Genomic DNA, 19,393 nt, shown 5'->3' on the forward strand with positions numbered 1-19,393 from the left:
ACGGCCCCGGGGGCGCCGGGGCCTGGGGACCCCCCGGGCACAGGGGCAGGACTCTGGGGCCGGGCCCAGGCCGCAGGCACAGTGGGGCGCCGGGCGAGGCCAGCGGGGTAGCCTGCGGGTCGCAGGGCTTCCTGGGACCCTGCGCCTGGAGGCGGATCTCCAGCTTGGAGTCAGAAGTGTGAGCGTCAGCCCCTGGCTCCTGGTCGGCACCGTCGGGGTTGGAGGACACGCGGGACACGCGCTTCTGGCCTCAGCCATGGAGTCGTGGCCACGGGACCCCAGTGACAGGTGATGTCCTCCACGGACAGTTCAGTGACCGCAGCAGCCTCAGGCCCCGGTGTGGGCTGGGCTTCTACTGTCCCCTGGTCGTGAAAGTTCTGCCCACCCAGCCAGGGAGCAGTGGGAGTTGGACTCACGAGGTCTCCCTGCCCTGGCATTCGCTGGTTCCTGGTCGTGACCGCTGTGGGCTTGGTGAGTGGACATGGAGACTGGAACTTGCGCTTGGGGCAGGGCCACCCAGACCCTTGTTCCACCCTGCTGGAGATTCTTCTCATCAGAGCACTGGGACATTAAACCAAGCTTTTACAACCCACTGGTCCTGGCTGCTTCATTTTTGTATCCCAGAGGGGGCACAACACAGCCTGTAGGTCCTAGGAGCATCATGGGAGTATCCCAGGGGTGTCTGCCTGGAACTGGACTGCTCCCTCTGGCGAAGGCGTATCCTTGAGGGATGTGGTGAGGATGTGAGGGCTCTGGGCAGCAGAAGCCACTTGGTGTTCAGTGCCAGCTCCCACCCACCCTGGTGCCGGATGTGCTCAGCACAGGGGCTCTGGTGGTGATGGATGAAGTTCATCCCTTAGTCCCCTTGGAAATGGAGGCTCATGCCAGGGTCTGCTCTGGGAGCCTGGCAGTGTCATGGTGGGAAAGGTAAAGAAAGGTTTGTTGCAGGAAGCCTCCTGGGCTTGCCTGAGCCCTGGCAGGCTGGTTCTCCCCCTGGCTGAAGTTTGAAGCTCAGACCTGCTTGCTGGGTTCTGGAATCCCGGTACAGGCGGCTTCCAGGGCCAGGCACAGTTCAGCCTTGCAGATGCCGGGACTCCTGTGGTGGGAGAATCTTCCTGTGGTCTCACCCTCTGTCCTTCCTCTGAGGCTCTGAGCCCTTTTAAATTTTTTTTTTTATCACACATCATTGGCCCTGGGCCATCTGAAAAGATGGCTTTTGCTTATAACTTCCAGAGTTTTCACATCTGCGATTACATCTGTCCCCACAATGACTCTTGAGAAGCAAGCAAGCTTTCATTCTTCTATTCATTACACAAACACTGTGGGCACTATCGATTCTGTCAGATCTTTCCTAATGCTGGGGCTGTAAAGGCCGAGGCCTGGCTGTCCTCCACAAGTTGGGTGGAGGCAGGGCGGATGCTAATTTGGACAGGCACAGTGCTGGATGTCTGTGTCCAGTGCCCTTTCCCACAGCTCCTTGCTGGTTCCCAGGAAGCCAGGTTCCCTCCTCAGTCTGTGAAGACCCCACTGCTTGGGCTTGGGCTGTGAGAAATGGACCTTTTTGTTTGACTTGTGGGGGCAGTGCAGCTGAAATGGTGGTGGGATACACCTCCATTTTTTTTTTGAGTTGGCGTCTCACTCTGTCACCCAGGCTGGAGGGCAGTGGCATGTCTCTCGGCCACTGCAGCCTCGACCTGCTGGGCTCCGGTGATCCTTCTGCCTCAGCCTTCCAAGTAGCTGGAATTACAGGCACATGCCACCATACTTGGCTAATTAAATTAAAAAAAAAAAAATATTGTAGAGATGAGGTCTCACCAAGTTGTCCAGGCTGGTTTTGAACTCATGGGTTCAGGCAATCCTCTCACCTCGACCTCCCAAAGTGCTGAGATTTTAGGCGTGAGCCACCATGCCCAGCCCCTCCATTTTTGGTTGGAGAGTAACTACTCTGATAATGGGCGGCTCCATCCACTACAGTCAGTTTCACATTCTCTGCCCTATGGATTCTCATGGGCTGGATCTGGGCCCAGGACAGGGGGCTCAACAGTTGGGGAGCGTGAGTACTGGGGAGTGCTGGAGGCCAGCATCCTGGAAGGGAACTTGACCTTGGCTGCAGCCACTGGCCACCAGTCCCTGGGCCTGATCCCCTCATCCTCCTGAGTCAGGGTCCGCCTGCAGCCCTGGGAGGAAGGCTGCAGCAGGTGAGGCTGGGAGGAGCTGTGAGGTCCAGGCTGCTCCACTCACTGCCCAAGATCATTAATAACCAAGCACCGGAAAGATAATTAAGAGCCAAATGTGGAGCCGAGTCTGCCGCTGGCTCCGAGGAGGGGCACTCCGCTCCCTGGGCCAGACACTGGCTGCCTTGTTCTTTCTCTAGGAATATATCTGGGGGATGGGGGCGGGAGAAGCATGAGCCATGGGGATAGAAGCAGGAAGGATTCATCCTGTGAGTTCAGAGTGTTTGGCCTGGCTTCCCGGCCTCCTGTGCCCCGAGAGGAGGGCAGAAGTCCTGCAGGGAGAGGAAGTGAGGCCATAGGGGTGAAGTCATCCTAAACCCAGACACCCGACACCCACATGCTGCTTTATTCTTTTGGGGAGGTACAGAGAGAGGCCTTTGTCACTAGTCACAGAGCAGGATATTCCTACTGTCTAACCTGAGTCCCTCCTGCTGCTGCTGTAGTTTTCTTCATGCCTTTAGTTCCTTAACTGACTCGTGGTCCACACCGGCTTTTTCCAGGGAGCCAGGAGAGCGAGGAGTGAGGGGCAAAACTGACCCAAGGATGGGCTGATGTCTTCGGCTGGGACCCTCCACTCAGCCTGTCCTGCTCTTTGAAAGGGAAGGGCTGTCTACTGTCCTTGTTTCAAGGGGCCCAGAGAACCAGGGACAACCCGTCTCCCCGAAGCCCTCTAGTCTGGAGGATTCAGGGCAATTTCGTGCTTCTGAATTGCACAGGCCGTGGCTATGAGATGACGTTCAACTCACTAGGAGGCCATGGAAACCGAGTAGCATCTGAGTCCTCATGGTGGGGGGCCCAGCTGCAGGTGTCAAATGATACAGGAGGCGGGTGTCAGCAGACAATAGCTTTATTGAGCACTTGTGTGCAGGGCACCAAGCTCAGAGCTTTAACTCCCACAACCGGTCAGTGACATAGCTGCTGTCACCCCACTTCACAAGTGGGGGAGGGAGGTCATGGAGGTGCCAGGTGTGGCTTTTTTTTTTTTTTGAGTTGGAGTGTCACTCTTGTCACCCAGGTTGGAGTGCAGTGGCACGCTCATGGCACCGCAGCCTCGATCTGCTGGGCTCAGGTGATCCTTCCGCCTCAGCCTTCCAAGTAGCTGGAACTACAGCCCATCATGCCCGGCTAGTTTTGTGTGTGATTTTATTGTAGAGACAAAGTCTCACCAAGTTGCCCAGGCTGGTCTTGAACCCCTGGGCTCAGGCAATACTCTTGCCTCGGCCTCCCAAAGTGCTGGGATTACAGGCTTGAGCCACCACGCCTGGCCTGGGTGTGGCTTCTTGGTTCACGTGGAAAGTGCCCAGTGCCATGCCTGGCATGCAACAGCCTTCAGCAGAGGTCACTTCTCCAGTCTGCAACAAACACTACTGGCCTCAGGCCCGGGGGAAGGGATCCTGAGCTCTTTCCAGCACCCAGTGTCCTGGTCTTGAAGGTGCTCCCTTACCATAAGTTAGCCTTGCTCAGGAGCCTGTCCCCTTGACAGGCCGAAGTCACAGCCAGCCACTGCCCCCTGGGCTGCCCTCCCCACCACTCTGGCTCTGGCCTCTGCCTGTTGCAAGGCTGCTCCTGGCCCCACGTGGTGGGAACAGCTGTGCGGCTGAGGCCCGGCTGAGGCGCCACTGCCCACCCGCCACCACTCAGCAGTGCTCCCTGCCGGTCACCTGCCATCTGCCCCATCTATCAGCCTGCGGCCGCAGCTCAGGCCTCAGGTGAGGAGCAGCCAGGAACTGCTGGCGGACGGCGCTGGTGCTCAGGTGGGTCTGTTCTTCCGCAGGGAGAGAGGCTGACTCCCACCTTGACCTGGTCTGCCCTCGGGGTGTCTGGGGCAGTGAAGGCAGATGAGTTTGGGTGGAGGCTGCCGATGTTAAGATCTGCACAGAGACACTTGGCCATGGGCCAGGCTAGGCCGGTGTCCTCTTCGCCTGTCTGCAAAATGGAAACCCCAGCCTAATTTGCTCACCTCACCAAGTTGATATGACAACTCAGTTACATGTGCTTGGTGTGCGGTGAGCCAGCATCCTCTGGGAGGGTCTCCTCCCCCAGCCCCAAGTCAGCAGCAGAGGCCTGGGTGGGTGGAGAGGACAGTGGCCTTGCTTGACCTCTAGCAGGAGGCAGCAGGTGAGCACTGACTGAGGAGCGGGCAGCTCGTTGGCGGCTGTGCGAGGACCCGGCTAGGACCTGGCTTGGCGTCAGTGCTGTGGTCACCTGGGGCCAGTTTCCTCCAGGGCTGGGGCTGCCCTGCTCAGAGGAGGAGAGTAACAGCCAGCGACTCCATTGCTATGTGGCTCGACTGTCACATAAATCAACCTGGGCTTTGTGATGTTAATAAATTTGTGTCTAAAATTTGGTTTAGAGCCTGGGGTGGAAGATTTAATTTGTTTTGTCCTTAAGCAAGAGGGAGCGTAATTGGAGAAGGGTAAGTACAGAAGTTGTGAGTTTTCAGCCAACAGTTGGGCAGCTCCAGGGAAGGCTTGAGCCAGAGGAGGACGGGCCAGGTCTTCCTTGCTCTTGGCCTCACCACTGTGGGCCTCCCAGGAAGAAGACACAGTGGCAGGCAGGGAAGGGGTGTTTGTTTTTCCCGTGGCTGGAAAATGGTGATACATGGGGACAAGCTGCGAAGGGAGACCTGCCGACGTGTGACAACAGCGAGAAAGTGGATTGAGGCCAACACACAACACAGGGACTGTCCCAGGCTGCGGCTGCCAGGGCCAGAGGCGGAGTGGTGTGCCGCCTGCAAATCCCACACATCTCCTTGACCCTGAGATCACCTTGGGTCCCGGGAGACCCAGCACCAACACTACGCCCAAGGTTTGAGTATGGTGAGATGCAGGGTGGTCCCTGGGGGGTGGGGGGGAGAGGGCTGAGCAAGGCACTGACATCAGAGGGAGAGACAGGAGCCTGAGACACTCCCCCCGTTCCCCCCAGAGAGGCAGCTCCCTGGCAAGCTGCTCTGGGCTCCACTCAGGCCCAGGCGGAGGGGGCAAGCCAGGGAGGGTCAGGAAGGACCCCAGGTCCTGAAGCAGAAGGCACGTTGAAAACGCAGAGTTCATTCGAGTCACCTGTGTCCAGAGCCTGGCCCAGCAGGCAAGTGCATGGCAGCGAGTGGGAGGCGACCGGGAACCTGGCCTCCTTCCAGAGGAGTGGCGGCGGTGCCCCATCCAATCCCACGTCGCCCAAGGGACATGGAGAGTGTGAACCCTGAGCACCCACGCCAGCTCCTAAGGGAGCCACCTTTAGTACTGCAGGGGCAGGGGCAGGCTGACCTCCTGTAGGACGGGAACCATGGAGCCCTCCCGGTGCCATGTGCCAGGGCGTCCCAAGCTGCTGCCCTGCCCGTGCTGCAGGGGGCCCCAAGGGTCCCGGGTCCCTTTCAGAGACCACAAGCTCCAGGCTTGAGACCCAGCTTGGACGCTCCCTCCAATCTGCTGCTCTAGAGCTGGCACCGTAGCAAGGGCCCTCGCAGCTCTGGTGCAGGACCCTGGTGCCAATTAGCACTTCCTGTTCCTGTCATGGGGCCAATCAGGCCCTCACCTGGGAGTGGCACTTAGCGACTCCCAGGCCTGTGGTGAGCTGTCACAGGCAGGCCCGGTTAGGGCGGTTTTAGGGCCTGGCACTCCCCGTTGAAGAGGCAGCAGCTGCTAGTAGATATTTCCCAGACAAGGACGCAGGAGGAGGCTGGGGAGGAGGAGGAGGGGACATGGGGCTGGTAGGAACGGTGGCAGTGCCCACACTGTGTCTCCCACTGTGTACGTGGTGGGGCGGGGGGCGGCACGTGCTGTAAAATGAGGCAGGGCGGGGGATGTGATTCCAGGAACGAGTCCTGGACCCTGGGCGCGCTGTGTGCTACCCCAGAAGGAGGACCTGGGAGGAGAGCAGCACTGGCCAGCAAGGCCAGGTGACCACTGGGTGGAGTCCGGGGTGGGAGAAGACCCCAGCAGGGCCGCCCAGGCCCCACCTGCCTCTTGAAGACCCGAGAGGCAACTGAATCTTGGCTGTGCCGGTGGGGAGGCCAGGGCAGGGCCGCCCCCCAGCGCCAGACCCGTGCCGCCGTCAGAGCTTGGTCTCGCTGAGGACGATGTTGGCCGTGACAAAGACGAAGCAGGAGAAAGCCCAGAACAGCACGAAGCCCACCCAGAAGGTGTGACGGAAAGGGGACCTATGCTTGTTGACGGTCCCGTAGCCAAAGGCCAGCTGGACGTCCCGGCGACAGTGGTACACCAGGAAGGCAGGGATGACGTACTGGATGCCGGTGCCCGCGTAGGCGCCCGTGATGCCCACCAGGGACTCCAGGTCATGGGTGCAGAAGGCCACGAGCACAGGTGGCACCAGCGTGATGGTGGGGAACACGACGCGGTCCACCACCCATGGGTACGTGCCACCCTCGCGGTGGAAGAGCGTCTTCCAGTTGTTGCGCAGAGTCACGGCAATGATGGGGAAGTTGGTGCTGATGGTGAAGACGGGGAAGAGGCCCAGGAAGAAGCGCACGGCGGCCAGGCCCACGACGTCGCAGCGCGCGAAGTTGAGGGTGTACATGTCCATGAGGCTGTCGCCGCGGAAGCAGAAGATGGCGGTGAAGGAGAGGAGGCCGTAGAAGGCCAGGATCAGCACGTAGTCCAGGCACACCAGCCGCGTGAGGTGGCGCTTGGAGGACACGGGGGTGACGAGGGACGGGAGCGAGTGCTGGCACATGAAGGAGTAGACGCACACCCCAAACAGGTTCCGGACCCCCGAGAGGTCAGCCAGGGGCGGGTGGCCCTCCCCCTGCCCGTGCCCAATGCGGACCAGGGCCAGCACGATCATGACGGCGAAAGCTGCAAAAGAAGAGGGGCGTCAGTCAGCAGGAAGGCGCAGCCCTAGTTTGGACAGCTTCGGGCAGGAGGCGGCCGTGGAGGGACCGGAGCACCACAAGAATCGTTAAATGCAGGTTCATGGAGTCCCGACAGTCACATTCTGAGGCAGGTCAGCAGCAGCTGATCTTAGGAAGGTCCCATGGATCCCTGTGTCCTGACCCCCGCCCCCACCCGGCAGAGGGTCCCAGTGTGGGGACAGGGCTGCCCTGGGGCCATCAGCAGGGTGGCCCAGCTCTGCCGAGGCAGCAGCTCTGTCTTCTCGGAGGAGGGTGAGTCCTGGTCAGCACTGCCCGGCTCCCTCATCAGACCCCAGAGGCTCTGCCGGGTCAGGACTCATGGCCATTCTCTCTCCCTTGGACTAAAGAACGTACATCTGGGGAGCTGGGGAGTGCAGGCAGAAGGGCGTGTGGCACTTGGGAGGAAGTATGCTCCTGGGCCGCGGGCATCTGCCAGATACAGCTGAGGCACATGGGCTGGGAGCCCTGGGCAGAGAGGTGGGCACCCAGGGGCCTAGAGCAGGCAGGAAGTTGCCAGTGGTCACTCCAGGGCAGAAATGGCACCAAGGACCAATGCTGAGGACTGCTGAGCCCTGAGCTGCTGACATCGAGGCTGGAGGAAAACGGCACATGGCTCTGTTCTCCTGGGCCAGTGGCACAGCTAGGGGACAGGGGACTCGCTCTGGAAGTGAAGGGGACTGGCGGCCCTCTCTGTTTAGAGCAAACAGGCTTCTACTGTGGATGGAGCCCAGGCTGGCTTCATCCTGCAGTCTTGTACAACGGCCCTCCATTTGGGCCTCACCAGCCTGTCCTTCAGATGGTGATCTCCCCTGAGACAAGCTTAGGAACCGCGAAACCAGCAGACAGGTGTTCCAGCACCCTGGGAAGATGGTCCTCCGAGATCTTTCTGCGTCTCTGGCTTCTGGTATCTGCTATCCAGACTTCCCAGAAACGCCACTGTTAGCTACCCACACACAGAGACCACCAGTGTCGCATCTTCATTCTGGAGTTTACCAACAGCCCCTGTAGTCTGCGTCCTGATCCCTCAAGTAGAGCCCATGAGGACAGGTGACATTTCTTGGCAAGCAGCACCGGCAAGCGTGGGAGGGCAGTGGGCTGGAAAAGGCCAGCAGGCAGCTAGGCCCCCCTGGGGGGGATGGGGGCGGCTCATCAGAGGCTCAGGACTTTGCCCCAAGTGGAAGGCTGGGTCTCCCACTGCTCCCTTCAGGCTAATCCACTTCTCGACTCCGGGAAGGAGTTCCGACGGGACCCACAGGAAAGCCACACAGTGTCTTCCCACAGTGACACTTGAATGGGATGGAATCTTCATCTATTACTTTTAATCAGAACTGCCTGGCAGTTGGGACAGGAGGGGGACAGGAGGGGGACAGGAGGGGAGCGTGGAAACAGGTCTGTGAAAATTGCCAACAAAGAAGATGATTTGTTTCCCATGCTCACAGCCCACTCCAGTCCCTGCCACTCCTGACTCCGGGGGCCCCGCGACTCCTCCTGCTCCAGGGACATCACAAATCTTCCCGGCCCTGCCAGTCAAGGGAAAGCAAGCAACCTAGTTCCTCTCTCGAGTCTCAGCCCAGGGAGCTGCATCTGGGTTCGCCCTCTGGGGGTGGAGGGCACAAGACACAGGTGGGACAGCTCAGGAGCCTGGACGATTTGCTTGTCTGGAGCTTTCTGTGGGTGGAGGCAGAGGGTGTGCACAGCCGAGGTCACTGCGGAAGATCTATATATATCACAGGAAGTGTCCCGGGTGTGATGAGGGGACGGGTGTGTTGGGGGGGATGACCCGGGGAAAGACTGAACAGGCTGAGGTAAAGTCCCCGGGAGGCAGAAAGGGCTACCAGGCAGCTAAGCAGGTCAGAGGGTGCCACTGGCAGACGTGGGGCTGGGGCCCTAAGGATTAGCTATTTAGGAGGCTGTAGAGAGGGGTTTGCCACTGTAAATAGGGCACAGGGGTCAGCACCAAGGGGGCAACCGCTTTAGGTAAGCAGGACTCAAATCCTGCACTGCCACGACCATCTCAGATGCCATCTCGTGATCTGGTGCCGATCTGGCCAAGGCCGGCGCGAATTTAGAAAGAGGCAAGGGGGGAATTCTCCAGTTGTCTGCTGCAGGCCCTGGGTCCGGTGAGCAGGGAGAAGGTGCTGTCTGGACACAAGCAGCTACTGCTGCTCTCTCCAGACTTCAATCTCCAAAGAAAGGCCGTGATCTGGACAGCCCTGGCTGGGAGCTTTCTTATGGTAAATAAGCCAATTTATGAAGTTTTCCGAAGAAATGAGCCATGTGTGTCCACACATGCACTGTCCCCTCAAAGGTATACCTACTAGTAGGGTCCTCCAGGGCAGCTGTTTTGGGAGGCTGCATTTTATGCCCATGATGACGTGGGACACCTTCTAGAACCTTCAGGATGGCCTACAAAGCCATGGTTATGGGTGATAAAAAAAAATTGATCTCAGGCCGGGCATGGTGGCTCATACCTGTAATCCTAGCACTTTGTCTGAGCCCAGGAGTTCGAGACCAGCCTGGACAACATGGTGAGACCTCGTCTGTACAATAAATAAAAGAAATTAGCGGGGCATGGGGCATGTGCCTATAGTCCCAACTACTTGGAAGGCTAAGACGGAAGGATTGTCTGAGCCCAGCAGGTTGAAGCTGCGGTGGCAGTGATCATGCCACTGCACTCCAGTCTGGGCAAAAGGGTGAGACTCTGACTAAGAAAAAAATTGATCTCACAACTGTCTAGCCATAATTAGTCTCATCTTGTAATGCTACTACCTACCCATCTTGCTCTCTTAATTCTCTTAATCAAACAAGTCCATGTCCACATACAACAGGTCTGTTTCCCAAAGCCAAATCTGCTCTCATGGGCAGGATGTTTGCAGCCGCCCACAAGTGAAAAGAAGATGCCAGAAGCTTTTGGGAGGTGATTCCAGGAGTGCTGGAGGTGGCTTCTTCGTGGAGTTGCAGCTCCCTGATAAGCACCCGTGGGGACAGGCGCACCCACAAGGCTGTCTCGCTCCCTCCCCTTGGTCACACCTTGTACCGTTCTGTCAAAAGCTCGACCAGTTGTGCAGCAGCTCGGAAATGCCACCAGCTCTGAGGAAGAGCAAGCCCAAGCACCTCACACCAGGCACCTCACACGGGAGAGTCACTTGTCCGTGAATCCTGACCTGCCCTCAGGGCTCACGCGCCAGTGAAGGGAAAGGCCTTCTTGAGAAGGAGCACACTCGCACACCAGGGAGGGCAGACGGTTCTAGAAAAGCACGCCTCGAGATCAGCTGGGCTGGGGTGAGGACCTGTTTCCCTGAGGAAATGCCCTGGCCGAGGTGGAGGGCCAGTTCCAGCTAGCCTGGGAGAGGCAGGACACAAAGATGGGCACTGGGTTCTGTCCTCTGAGAGTGGAGAGGGAAGGGAAATGTCCAGGCAGGTTTCCAAACCAGCAGGTTCAAAAGAAACCAGTACTACCTCGAACCTTGGATTCTGACGGGAAAGGGAAGGAAGAAAAGGGAGGTCAGAGCTCTGGCCTTCGGGGGTCCTGAGACCAGAGTATCGGGCCTAACTCCCCGCGGAACTGCCCGCCCTGTGACCCCGCCCCTCTGTCCCCGGCCCCTCCCTCCCTGGCTGTGTGAGGAGCAGAGTTCAACAGCCATCTCCTAGATTGATTGCCCGCTCCTGGGAGACAGCTGCTCCAAAAACTCATTAGGTCTGATCATAAATCAAGATGAAACGAGGATGACAGGCTGTGGAGACCCTGCAGGACGCACGGCAGGGAGCGGGGCTCTGAGAGCCACACCAATGCCCAGGGCATGGCCGCTGCCGCTGCGCCGGCTCCCACTGAAGAGGCTGTGTGGGAGGCCCGACGGGTGCGGAGGCGGGACAGAGCAGAGCGCGCCCCAGACATGCTGGGGACCAGAAATCCAGGACTTCACAGTCAGATGCGCAAGCGGGGAGGGGATCTGCCCTCAGCAGGGCCTGTGGGTCCCCGAGGGCAGGGCAGGGCAGGGCAGGGCAGGGCTCTCCAGCTTGTCATCTGACCTATCACAGGTTGTGTCCGGAGAATCTCTATCCACATCCATCTGCATTCCCCACTGGAAGTCACGCTCCGAGGGGTGAGGACAAGCAGTGGGAAGTCAGGGAGGACCGGAGGGGAGCAAGGAGGTGGAGGCTGACGCCATGTCACATGAGAAGCTGCCGGGCCGGGAAGGCTCAGCTGCAGAGTGACAAGGGAGACCGAGAGGCTTCTCTTTTTAATGCCCGTGTTAACTGCTGATGTAAAAACACGGCACATGTTTTGTGTAACCCCCGGGTTTAACCAGACCATTCATTCATTCATTCAACAAAGATGTACTGCTTGTCCACTGGGTGCCAGGCACCAGGCAGGTCATCTGGGGATGGCACACCGAAACAGACGTGGGCTCCGGCCTTCTAAAGCCTAGAGTCCAGGGCACCAACAGGTGGGAGCTACAGGAGACAAATGACAACAAAAGAAAGCACTAGTTCAGTTTCTTTACATTAGCTTTGGGGCAGGTAATGAGATCCCTGCCACAGGAGGTATCCAAGCCTGGGGTAGAAGACCCCCCGGTGGGAGGTCACAGGGGAACCCGGAGTTGGAAAAGGGGGCTGTTCCGCTCCACATGCCTGTGGCCGCCACGACCTCCTCGCGGTTGAGAAGGAGATTGATGAAGGGTGGTGACAAGGAGTTGGGGCCCCTGAGAGGAGGCTGACAGGCAGCGTCTCGCTGAGGCCCCATGAGGTCACCTGCCGGGGCTGCTGGCTGCACACAGACTCATTCTGACAGCCGATCTAAGTTCTAGAAGCCGGCCTCACCATATTGATTCACCTTGGGCTGCCGCCTGTCCCCCTCCCACACATCCACACCTCGGGAGGGAGGGAGGAAGACAGGCGCGGATGGCAAGTCATTACCTCGGGAGGTGAGATGATAAAACTGGCACAAATCCTGAGGCGGGAGCGGCCAGTTTAGAGAGGACATCGCCCGTCCCTTCCCTTTCTGAGGGGGTTAGGTTAGAAGCAAAATTTACATAAGGCTTGACTGCCCATCTGCAGGGTCTCCCTCTCCCCACAGCAGAGGCATATCCAGTTTATGAGTACCAGGATGAACCAAGGAAGGGTCGGTGGTACTAACAGACTTGGAGGTCAAGATGATATTTCATATCAAGACATTCTCACAACATCTAAGGAATCCTCACTTAGGATCCTAGAGCAATCAGAAGAGAAGCAGAACTTTTTCCAGACAGCCTCGCCCCTAGCGAGAACTAGGTAAGTCCCTGTAGGAGCTGTCTCTGCATCTGTCTGTCTGTCCTCACAGCCTCTCTCCTTGGCAGGGAGCAGGACAGGCAAGCAAAACGCTTCTGAACACCAGCTGAAGGGCAAAGGCAGTGCTGGTTTATAAGGGGATGAGAGTCAGCAGACACCCACATCTCTCCTGAGCCGCTCCCTTTCTGAGTACCCTGCCCTCCCAGAACCTCACCTGGGGGCCTAGTAGAGGAAGAATAGGGCCTTACTGGCCAGAGCAAGCCACAAATGGGCCAAGACCTTATAGGAGTCACAGTTGACTTGTTCTTGGGGCCGAATGGGGGACGAGCAGGTGTCTGGCTGGGGTCAGGGCCCAGGGCCCTGATGCTCACTTTTGGAGAGGTCAGTAAACCTCCCTGGCTCACCTCTCCTGGGTCTCTATTGGTAGGGACAGAAATCAGAGTTGTCAGTGGCCAGCTAGCTCCACCCTTCATGTGCTGGCAAGGCACCCCTGGGCATCACATAAGCACCGGCTTACACTGGAGATATGGAGAGGGAAGGGTTCCCTCAGTGTCCCTGAGGCAGCACAGCCAGTGGCTGGGCTGGCACTGCCTTGGTCTCTGGGCTGTGGTGAGGTGTTCCCTGCTGATTGGAGCATCGTGTGAAGCCTGGGCAGGACTCTGTCCTCACAGAATTCTGGGGTCTGCTTGGGGTTGGCATGAGCTGGGACACCTGCCCAGGCCATGGGAGTTGGGGCACATGGGCCAGAGCTCTCTGAGCCTGGAGGGTTGCCGGAAGAGCCCTCCAAGGGGCACCCACCCATTCCCAGAGGGCATTCAGCTCTCACAAGGAATGTGTGAGATGGGTCATTTTCCCCATTCCCATGACTGGCTTTGAAACTATGCAAGGGCTACTTCCAGGCCGGCCCGAACGCTGCCCACGGCTCTCCTAGAAGGTGGCAATAAACCCACTGGGCTGTGACGGAGAAGCACCAAGAAGCATTACAGCCGTGCCAACCACTATGGCAGCCAATGGCCACACGTGGTTACTGAGTGCTTGAACGTGTGGCCGGTCCAAACGGAGGGGTGCTCAAGGGTAAAACACAGACCAGGGGTTTAAAGACGTAGTAGGAAAAAGGAACGTAAGATACATGCCTAGTCATTATCTCGTATTGATTACGTGTTAAAAAAGTATATCAAAACTGATTAAATAAGGGTATCTGATCTCAAACCAGGCAAAGTAGGGACCAAAGGGAGGCCCAGCCTTTACCTGTACGTGCCCACTTGTATACCTAACCCTGAATTGTTCCCTACATCTTTAAAAAAAAAAAACCTGATTAAATTTAAAATGTGGCTCCTAAAAAATTAAAAATTCTCCAGATGGTTGGCACTGCATTTCTATTGGGAGGGTTTCAGCAGGGGTTTACTGTACCAGTGGTCTGTGGGTGTGTGGATGTGTGTCTACCTGGGAAGCACCTGACCTGTTGGGAATTTGAACCTCAGCCCAGGTCTTCTAACTCTAGCCCTGCAACCTACTCTGATTTGCATGGGGACACTGAAGACCTAGGGAGGACAAATAGGCTCTGGATCCCCTCGGGCTGTGACTCCTGCAGAGGGAGGCACTGGCTGGGCCTGGGGCGCTGTGGAAGTGGCCTGTGGTCCTGGGCCACTGTCAGGAATATTTTTGGGTTTTTTTGAGTCAGAGTCTCACTGGCACGTTCATAGCCACTGCAGCCTCGACCTGCTGGGCTCAGGCAATCCATCCACCTCAGCTTTCCAAGTAGCTGGAAGCAGAGGTACGTGCCACCACACCCAGCTAATTTTTCGATTTATTGTAGAGATGAGGTCTTGTCAAGTTGCCCAGGCTGGTCTCGAACCCCTGGGCTCAGACAATCCTCTCGCCTCTGCCTCCCAAAGTGCTGGGATTGCAGGTGTGAGGCACTGCACCGGCACCAGGGACATCCTGATGAGGATGTAAGCTGGAACAGAGCCTCTTGGGAGCCGTGGAGGGCTCTGCCCACTGGCCCCCGGCCCAGCAGCCCTGCCCCCAGCCTGCCCATCCCCTTCAGCAGGGCCTAGAAGAGATGAGGAATACACTGTCATGGAGGAGGAGGCGGACATGTGTCCACTAAGGCCAGACTGCATGTGGCTCACTCCTCCCTAATCCCTGAGTGCCCAAGTTGTGCACAGATTCTTAGAGCCACCAGCGAATTCGACTGACTTCCCCCCACGTGTGGGCCACCCCAGGCCTTTCCCACATGCCCAGGCCACTGAGTCAAGCCTTTTCTCACAGGGCTGCTTCCTGGAGAGCCACTCCTGCAACTGTCTGACCTCTGAACCTGTCTGAGATGACCCTGAGGCTGGGCCTGGGGCTGCTCGGAGACCAGTATTATTCCCCATGCCCATGCGTGCCTCCGGCTCTGGCACATGTGAGGTGAAGCCATCCATCACGGTGGCTGTCTGGAAGCGGCACTCTCCTTTCCAAGCAGAGAATCAATATGCCAGGGCTAATGATAACGAATGGCCAGTGGTGTGCCTGCCACCAGCTTGGGCACTGGCTCTCCAGGTGGGGGGCTGGGTCTAGGGAGGACTTGGCGCTGGCTTCCTCCTTCACCACAGCACCGCCCTTGGAGGGCACCAGGTCGTTGGGTTGCCTCTGCCTTCAGCTGGGTCATCGGGGGTGGGGAGGGGCAGATGGGCAATACCAGCCAGAGCTGAGAACCACTGAAGGCCAAGCGATTTCTCGGCCCTAAACCAGAAGCAGGCACCTGAGTAGTTGATCCTTAAATAATCGGACTGAACATTGCAAATCAGAGCCGCATGTGCAGGCTCGAGGAGGAGGAAACTGAGAAGCCCGCAGCGTGGAGGTGACAGCGACACCCAGGATGCTACTCCGGCTTGGAAGCAGCAAGTCACACTGGGTGCAACTTCTGAATCTGCCACTTAACTATGTCATCTCAGGGCAACTGTTTCATTGCCTTCACAGACAGAGATGACCGTAGAGGTGCTAAGGGGCTGGAACAAGGCGGGCAGTGGCGCAGGTGCTGGGGCAGAGTCTGGCCTCCGGCAATTGCTCACAAATCTGTAAGTCACCACAGAAAACCATTTCCATTCTCAAAGCTCAGATCCCAGACGGGCAGGAAAAACTGTTAACCCTGAGTTCTCATCTAATTCTCCTTGTGCTCTGAGGGTGACTGGGATCATCCCTGTGACCCCACCTTCCAAGTGGAGCAGTTGTCAGGGCCCTTCCCAGGGACACCTGGTCACTGGCGTCGGCTAACCTTTGGAGTTCTGGGGGCCAGGGATGGGGGCGAGGAGGATCCTGACAGGTGCTGACATTTGCTCTGTGAACCAGAACCATCCCTCCTTCTTCCTCTTGCCCTGCCCAGTATTCCTAAGGCCACTCACGGCCAAGCTGTCCCCACTACCCTGTGATGTGGGGGTTGGGATGTATGCCCTCTTTGGGTGGGGCTGAGAAAGAGGGGTTCTTTGGAGCCTGTGTTGGCCCAACCTTCCTCAGGTATCAGCTTCTACCTGGGCACAAGCCATGGGTCAGATGAGGGTTCTTTACAAGCCCTGAGAAGACAGGACGGCTCGGTCTCTGCCTGGGGAGTTCCTTTTGGGGAATATGAGAAGCTATCCACACAGACGTCTCCAAAATCATCCTGGCTCTGGGTCAGATTTTCACCTCAGGCCTGGAAGGCGTCCGGGGCCTGCTGGCCTCGCCTCTAACAACTCACCCGCCACTCGCTTTGGTTTCTGCTGAAAGGAGGGACTTTAAAGCCAATCGGACTACCTTCCTATGTAGGCCAACAGCTGTGCTGTCCACTCCGCAACATGGAGGAAGAGAAGAGTGTTGAAATAATCAACTTTGTGGAAGCAGGTTCTATCCTGTGGCTACATTATTTAGCCCAAAGGATTCAGAGCACGGGTGGCAAGAGGGGGAGCAGCTGATGAAGGGCAGGCGTCTGGGTCTCCGACGCAATCAAGTCTTAAGCAGGAAATCAAGAGCTCTGGTCTTTTCAGCCTTCAGCTTCTCCACACCCTCGGAGCATGGCAGGTGGCGCCTGGGAGGACAGGGGCTCAATTTTTCATTCTTAAGTTGTCAGAGCAAGCTCAGTTTGTAATCGCTGGGAAGGCAGGACCAAGGGGCCTCTGGCTGCTGGCCGACTAATCTTCCTGGAGATTGGAAACATAAAATTTCAGGCACTGTCACCTTTCCTGAAGGCTGCTTGGCCCTTTCTTCTTGAGCGGCCAGCTAGATGCAGAGAGAGACAGGAAGGAGAGAGAACGAGGAAGACAAGGAGAGGTGGCACCAGGACAAGGACGTTTGGACCCTCTGGGTCTGAATGGAAGTTTTAGAGCTCCTGGGTTGTCATGGGCAATGCACTAGCTTTTGTGACTGCCTGACCTGCCACAGGGCTGAGGTTTAATGGGCCATGTGAAGCCCAGTTCTGCACAGAGGCCTTGATTGTAACCATTGTCAGGTCAGACACCCTGACTCATGCCCACGAGCGAACTGTGACTTATCTTCCCTTGCCTTGCCAGTGCCTGGGCAGCTGGCCCTTCAACCTCCTGGGCAGAGTAGGAATCCTCGACTGGGGGCCAGATACGCACACATCTCGGCTGCACACAGATCCGAGTTGCAGACGATGATGGCTGCTCTGAAGAAGGTGCTAGCCTTTGCTCAGGGCCAAGTGAACTCTCGGTCAGTCCTGACAATGCTAATGAAGGGTCTAGTTTGGCAGCACGTGGCTGGCTGTTCTCCAGCAAACTTTAATTACGTGCCCACTTTACCCTACGTCAGAAACCCCGAGTTTCTTTCTATGAACCAACCTGTGTGCATTTGCAGAGAGAGCTTCTAGAAAACCAAAAATAAAATGACCGACATGGAACATACATAAAAAGTTCTTCTAGATTCCCTCTGCTGGGAGTGTAACCAGCGAAAGCCGGACACTGAATAGCTCAGGAGGGTCCCGGCCAGTGGCCCAAATGGAGGAGGAGCGGAGCCGCAGCACAAGCCCAGGGAGCCTGGGGCACTGAGTGGGGCAAGGCTGTCTAGATGCACAGAGGGCATGGACTCGCCGTCTTCACTTGGTGGGCTTCCTTCCTGGACCTCTGAGAGGCACTAGTTGAGCGGCTGTGAAGGAATTCACATGCCAAGCTGGCCGCAGTGGGCAGCGGATGGCCCAGACACGAGACCCCTGGCTGCTGGTGGCGACAGATCGGAGCGGTCTCATTGGAAGGCACCCCACAGAAACCAGTCCCAGATCTGGGGATGGGTGAACACCAGAAAGCCCTCACGTCCCCAGGTGAGGGTCTCCTCTCGGGCCTCCTGTCTTACCTGCCGCTACTAGCACATCCCACCCCTCCCCGTTGGCTCGGAAAACAGATCTAGGGCACTTGCTAGGGGGAGTGGAGAGCGGGCCGAGAACTTCATAGGCAGGCTCAAGTTCATCCACGAAGGCCGGGAGAGGACGGCGTCTGACCCACTTTGAGGGGAACACAGACACGGGAAGGATGTGTGTGGCGTCTGCTCTGAATACACAATCAGAAGGAAGGGAGCCCTGTGGGTCCTCGACAACTCAGGCCCGAGAAAGGCTGTGGCGCTCCGGAGCTGCCTTTATTAGAAAGAATCGGGTTTTTAATAACGCCAAATGGGGTGCCCCGAGCTGAGCCAGCTGTTTGTGTCCCCAAGTGAGAGGCATCTACAGGAAAAGCTGGCAATGGTGCTGTTGTAATGAAGCTGCCGTAGCCCTTCCAGCCCGAGAACTCCCGCTGGGCAGCTGCTGGGCATCCCGGGGAGCAGCCTACAGCCATCGGCTTAGCTCTCAGGCTCTGACGCCCCCGCTGCTGGGCCCGTGGGCACCAAGGGACGGCACCTTTGCTGCATGTCCCCTAGGTGTCCCTGGTCTACCTGCTGCTGCAGTGAGGAGCTACAGAGGAAGCCCTTACCCCCTCAGTGAGATGGGCTGACATTTTATTCTCTCAGGCTCAGAGCTTCCCAGAAGAGGGCATGGGAGTAGATACCGGGGGTGGGGGGTGATGCAGGGAGGGTTCCCCTCCCTGTGTTCACCAGGGACCACAGCTAGGGTATGGCAGAGGAAAGCCTGCACAGAACCAACCTGAGATGATTCTAGATCTCACTGTGACACCAGTGTGGACAGCTGGAACCATGGCTCTCTCTGGAGGTGGCTGAGGTCAAGCCCCCAGTCCCATGGCCAGACCCAAGGGGTGCTCATTCTGAGGTCATTTGCGGGATACAACAGCCGACCAAGGTGACAGCGTGGGTGATGCTCACTGCAGCTCACCTCTGGATGCCGCCCAGGTGCCAGGTAACATGCTAACAAGCGCTTCAGATACAATCCCACTGAATCTTCACAGACGGTCAACAAAGTGAATCCTCACTGCCACTGTGCAGATCAGGAGCCTGGCTGAGGGAGGCTCGGTCTGTCTGTGCACCTTGGGACTGGACACTGGGCTCATTGGGACTGAAGGGAACAAAGCGAGCAGGCACAGTGTGAAGACGAACAGGCATGACAACCGGTGCAAACCAGCCACTAGAGGCCTGGGTGCTCTGGGGCCCATGGTTGATGTGAGGCAGCCACCAGGGCGTGAGCCGACTGATGGCCAAGTGGGCTGGCCGGGAGGCTGCTAAGGGCTGAACAACAGCCTCACTGGTGCAACAGCACGCTGAGTATCTCCTTCCACATGTGAATTCAGAGACACCTGCAACCCAGGTAACCCTAACCGGCCAGCCTGGTCTCTCAGAACTCACTTGGGAAGCATGAGCAATGAATGGACTTTGTGACTTCATATTTTGACAGGTTTCCTGGACAAATGATTATCTGCAAAGGCCACTTAACCCTTACATTCCATTCTGCTAGCCCCGGGGGCTTCCGAGGCTGATGGAGTGGAGAGGGCAGAGCGAAAGCCCTCGGAGGAACTGGCCTGAAGGCCCCGCAGCAGAGCTCTGGGGCCTGCAGTCTCCTCCGGCCTCGTTTCAACAGATGGCAGAACAAATTCCTAATTAAGCACAAGAAAGT

At 57.6% G+C, this 19,393-nt stretch overlaps 1 protein-coding gene across 1 annotated transcript in view; it reads right to left on the reverse strand.

Annotated features, from left to right (window-relative positions):
* Window positions 1-6,032: 6,032 nt before the first annotated feature.
* The window catches only part of TMEM104 (transmembrane protein 104), a 57,718-nt gene continuing 44,357 nt past the window's right edge, over window positions 6,033-19,393 (reverse strand). Inside the window, exon 9 of the mRNA XM_008057391.2 lies at window positions 6,033-7,045. Within this exon, the coding sequence (XP_008055582.1) occupies window positions 6,285-7,045 (761 nt within the window). The 3' untranslated portion in view covers window positions 6,033-6,284. The remainder of the gene's footprint in view (window positions 7,046-19,393) is intronic.

The sequence above is a fragment of the Carlito syrichta genome, unplaced genomic scaffold (assembly GCF_000164805.1).
Source record: "Carlito syrichta isolate Samal-C Ts95f unplaced genomic scaffold, Tarsius_syrichta-2.0.1 Scaffold302991, whole genome shotgun sequence".
Taxonomy (NCBI): domain Eukaryota; kingdom Metazoa; phylum Chordata; class Mammalia; order Primates; family Tarsiidae; genus Carlito; species Carlito syrichta.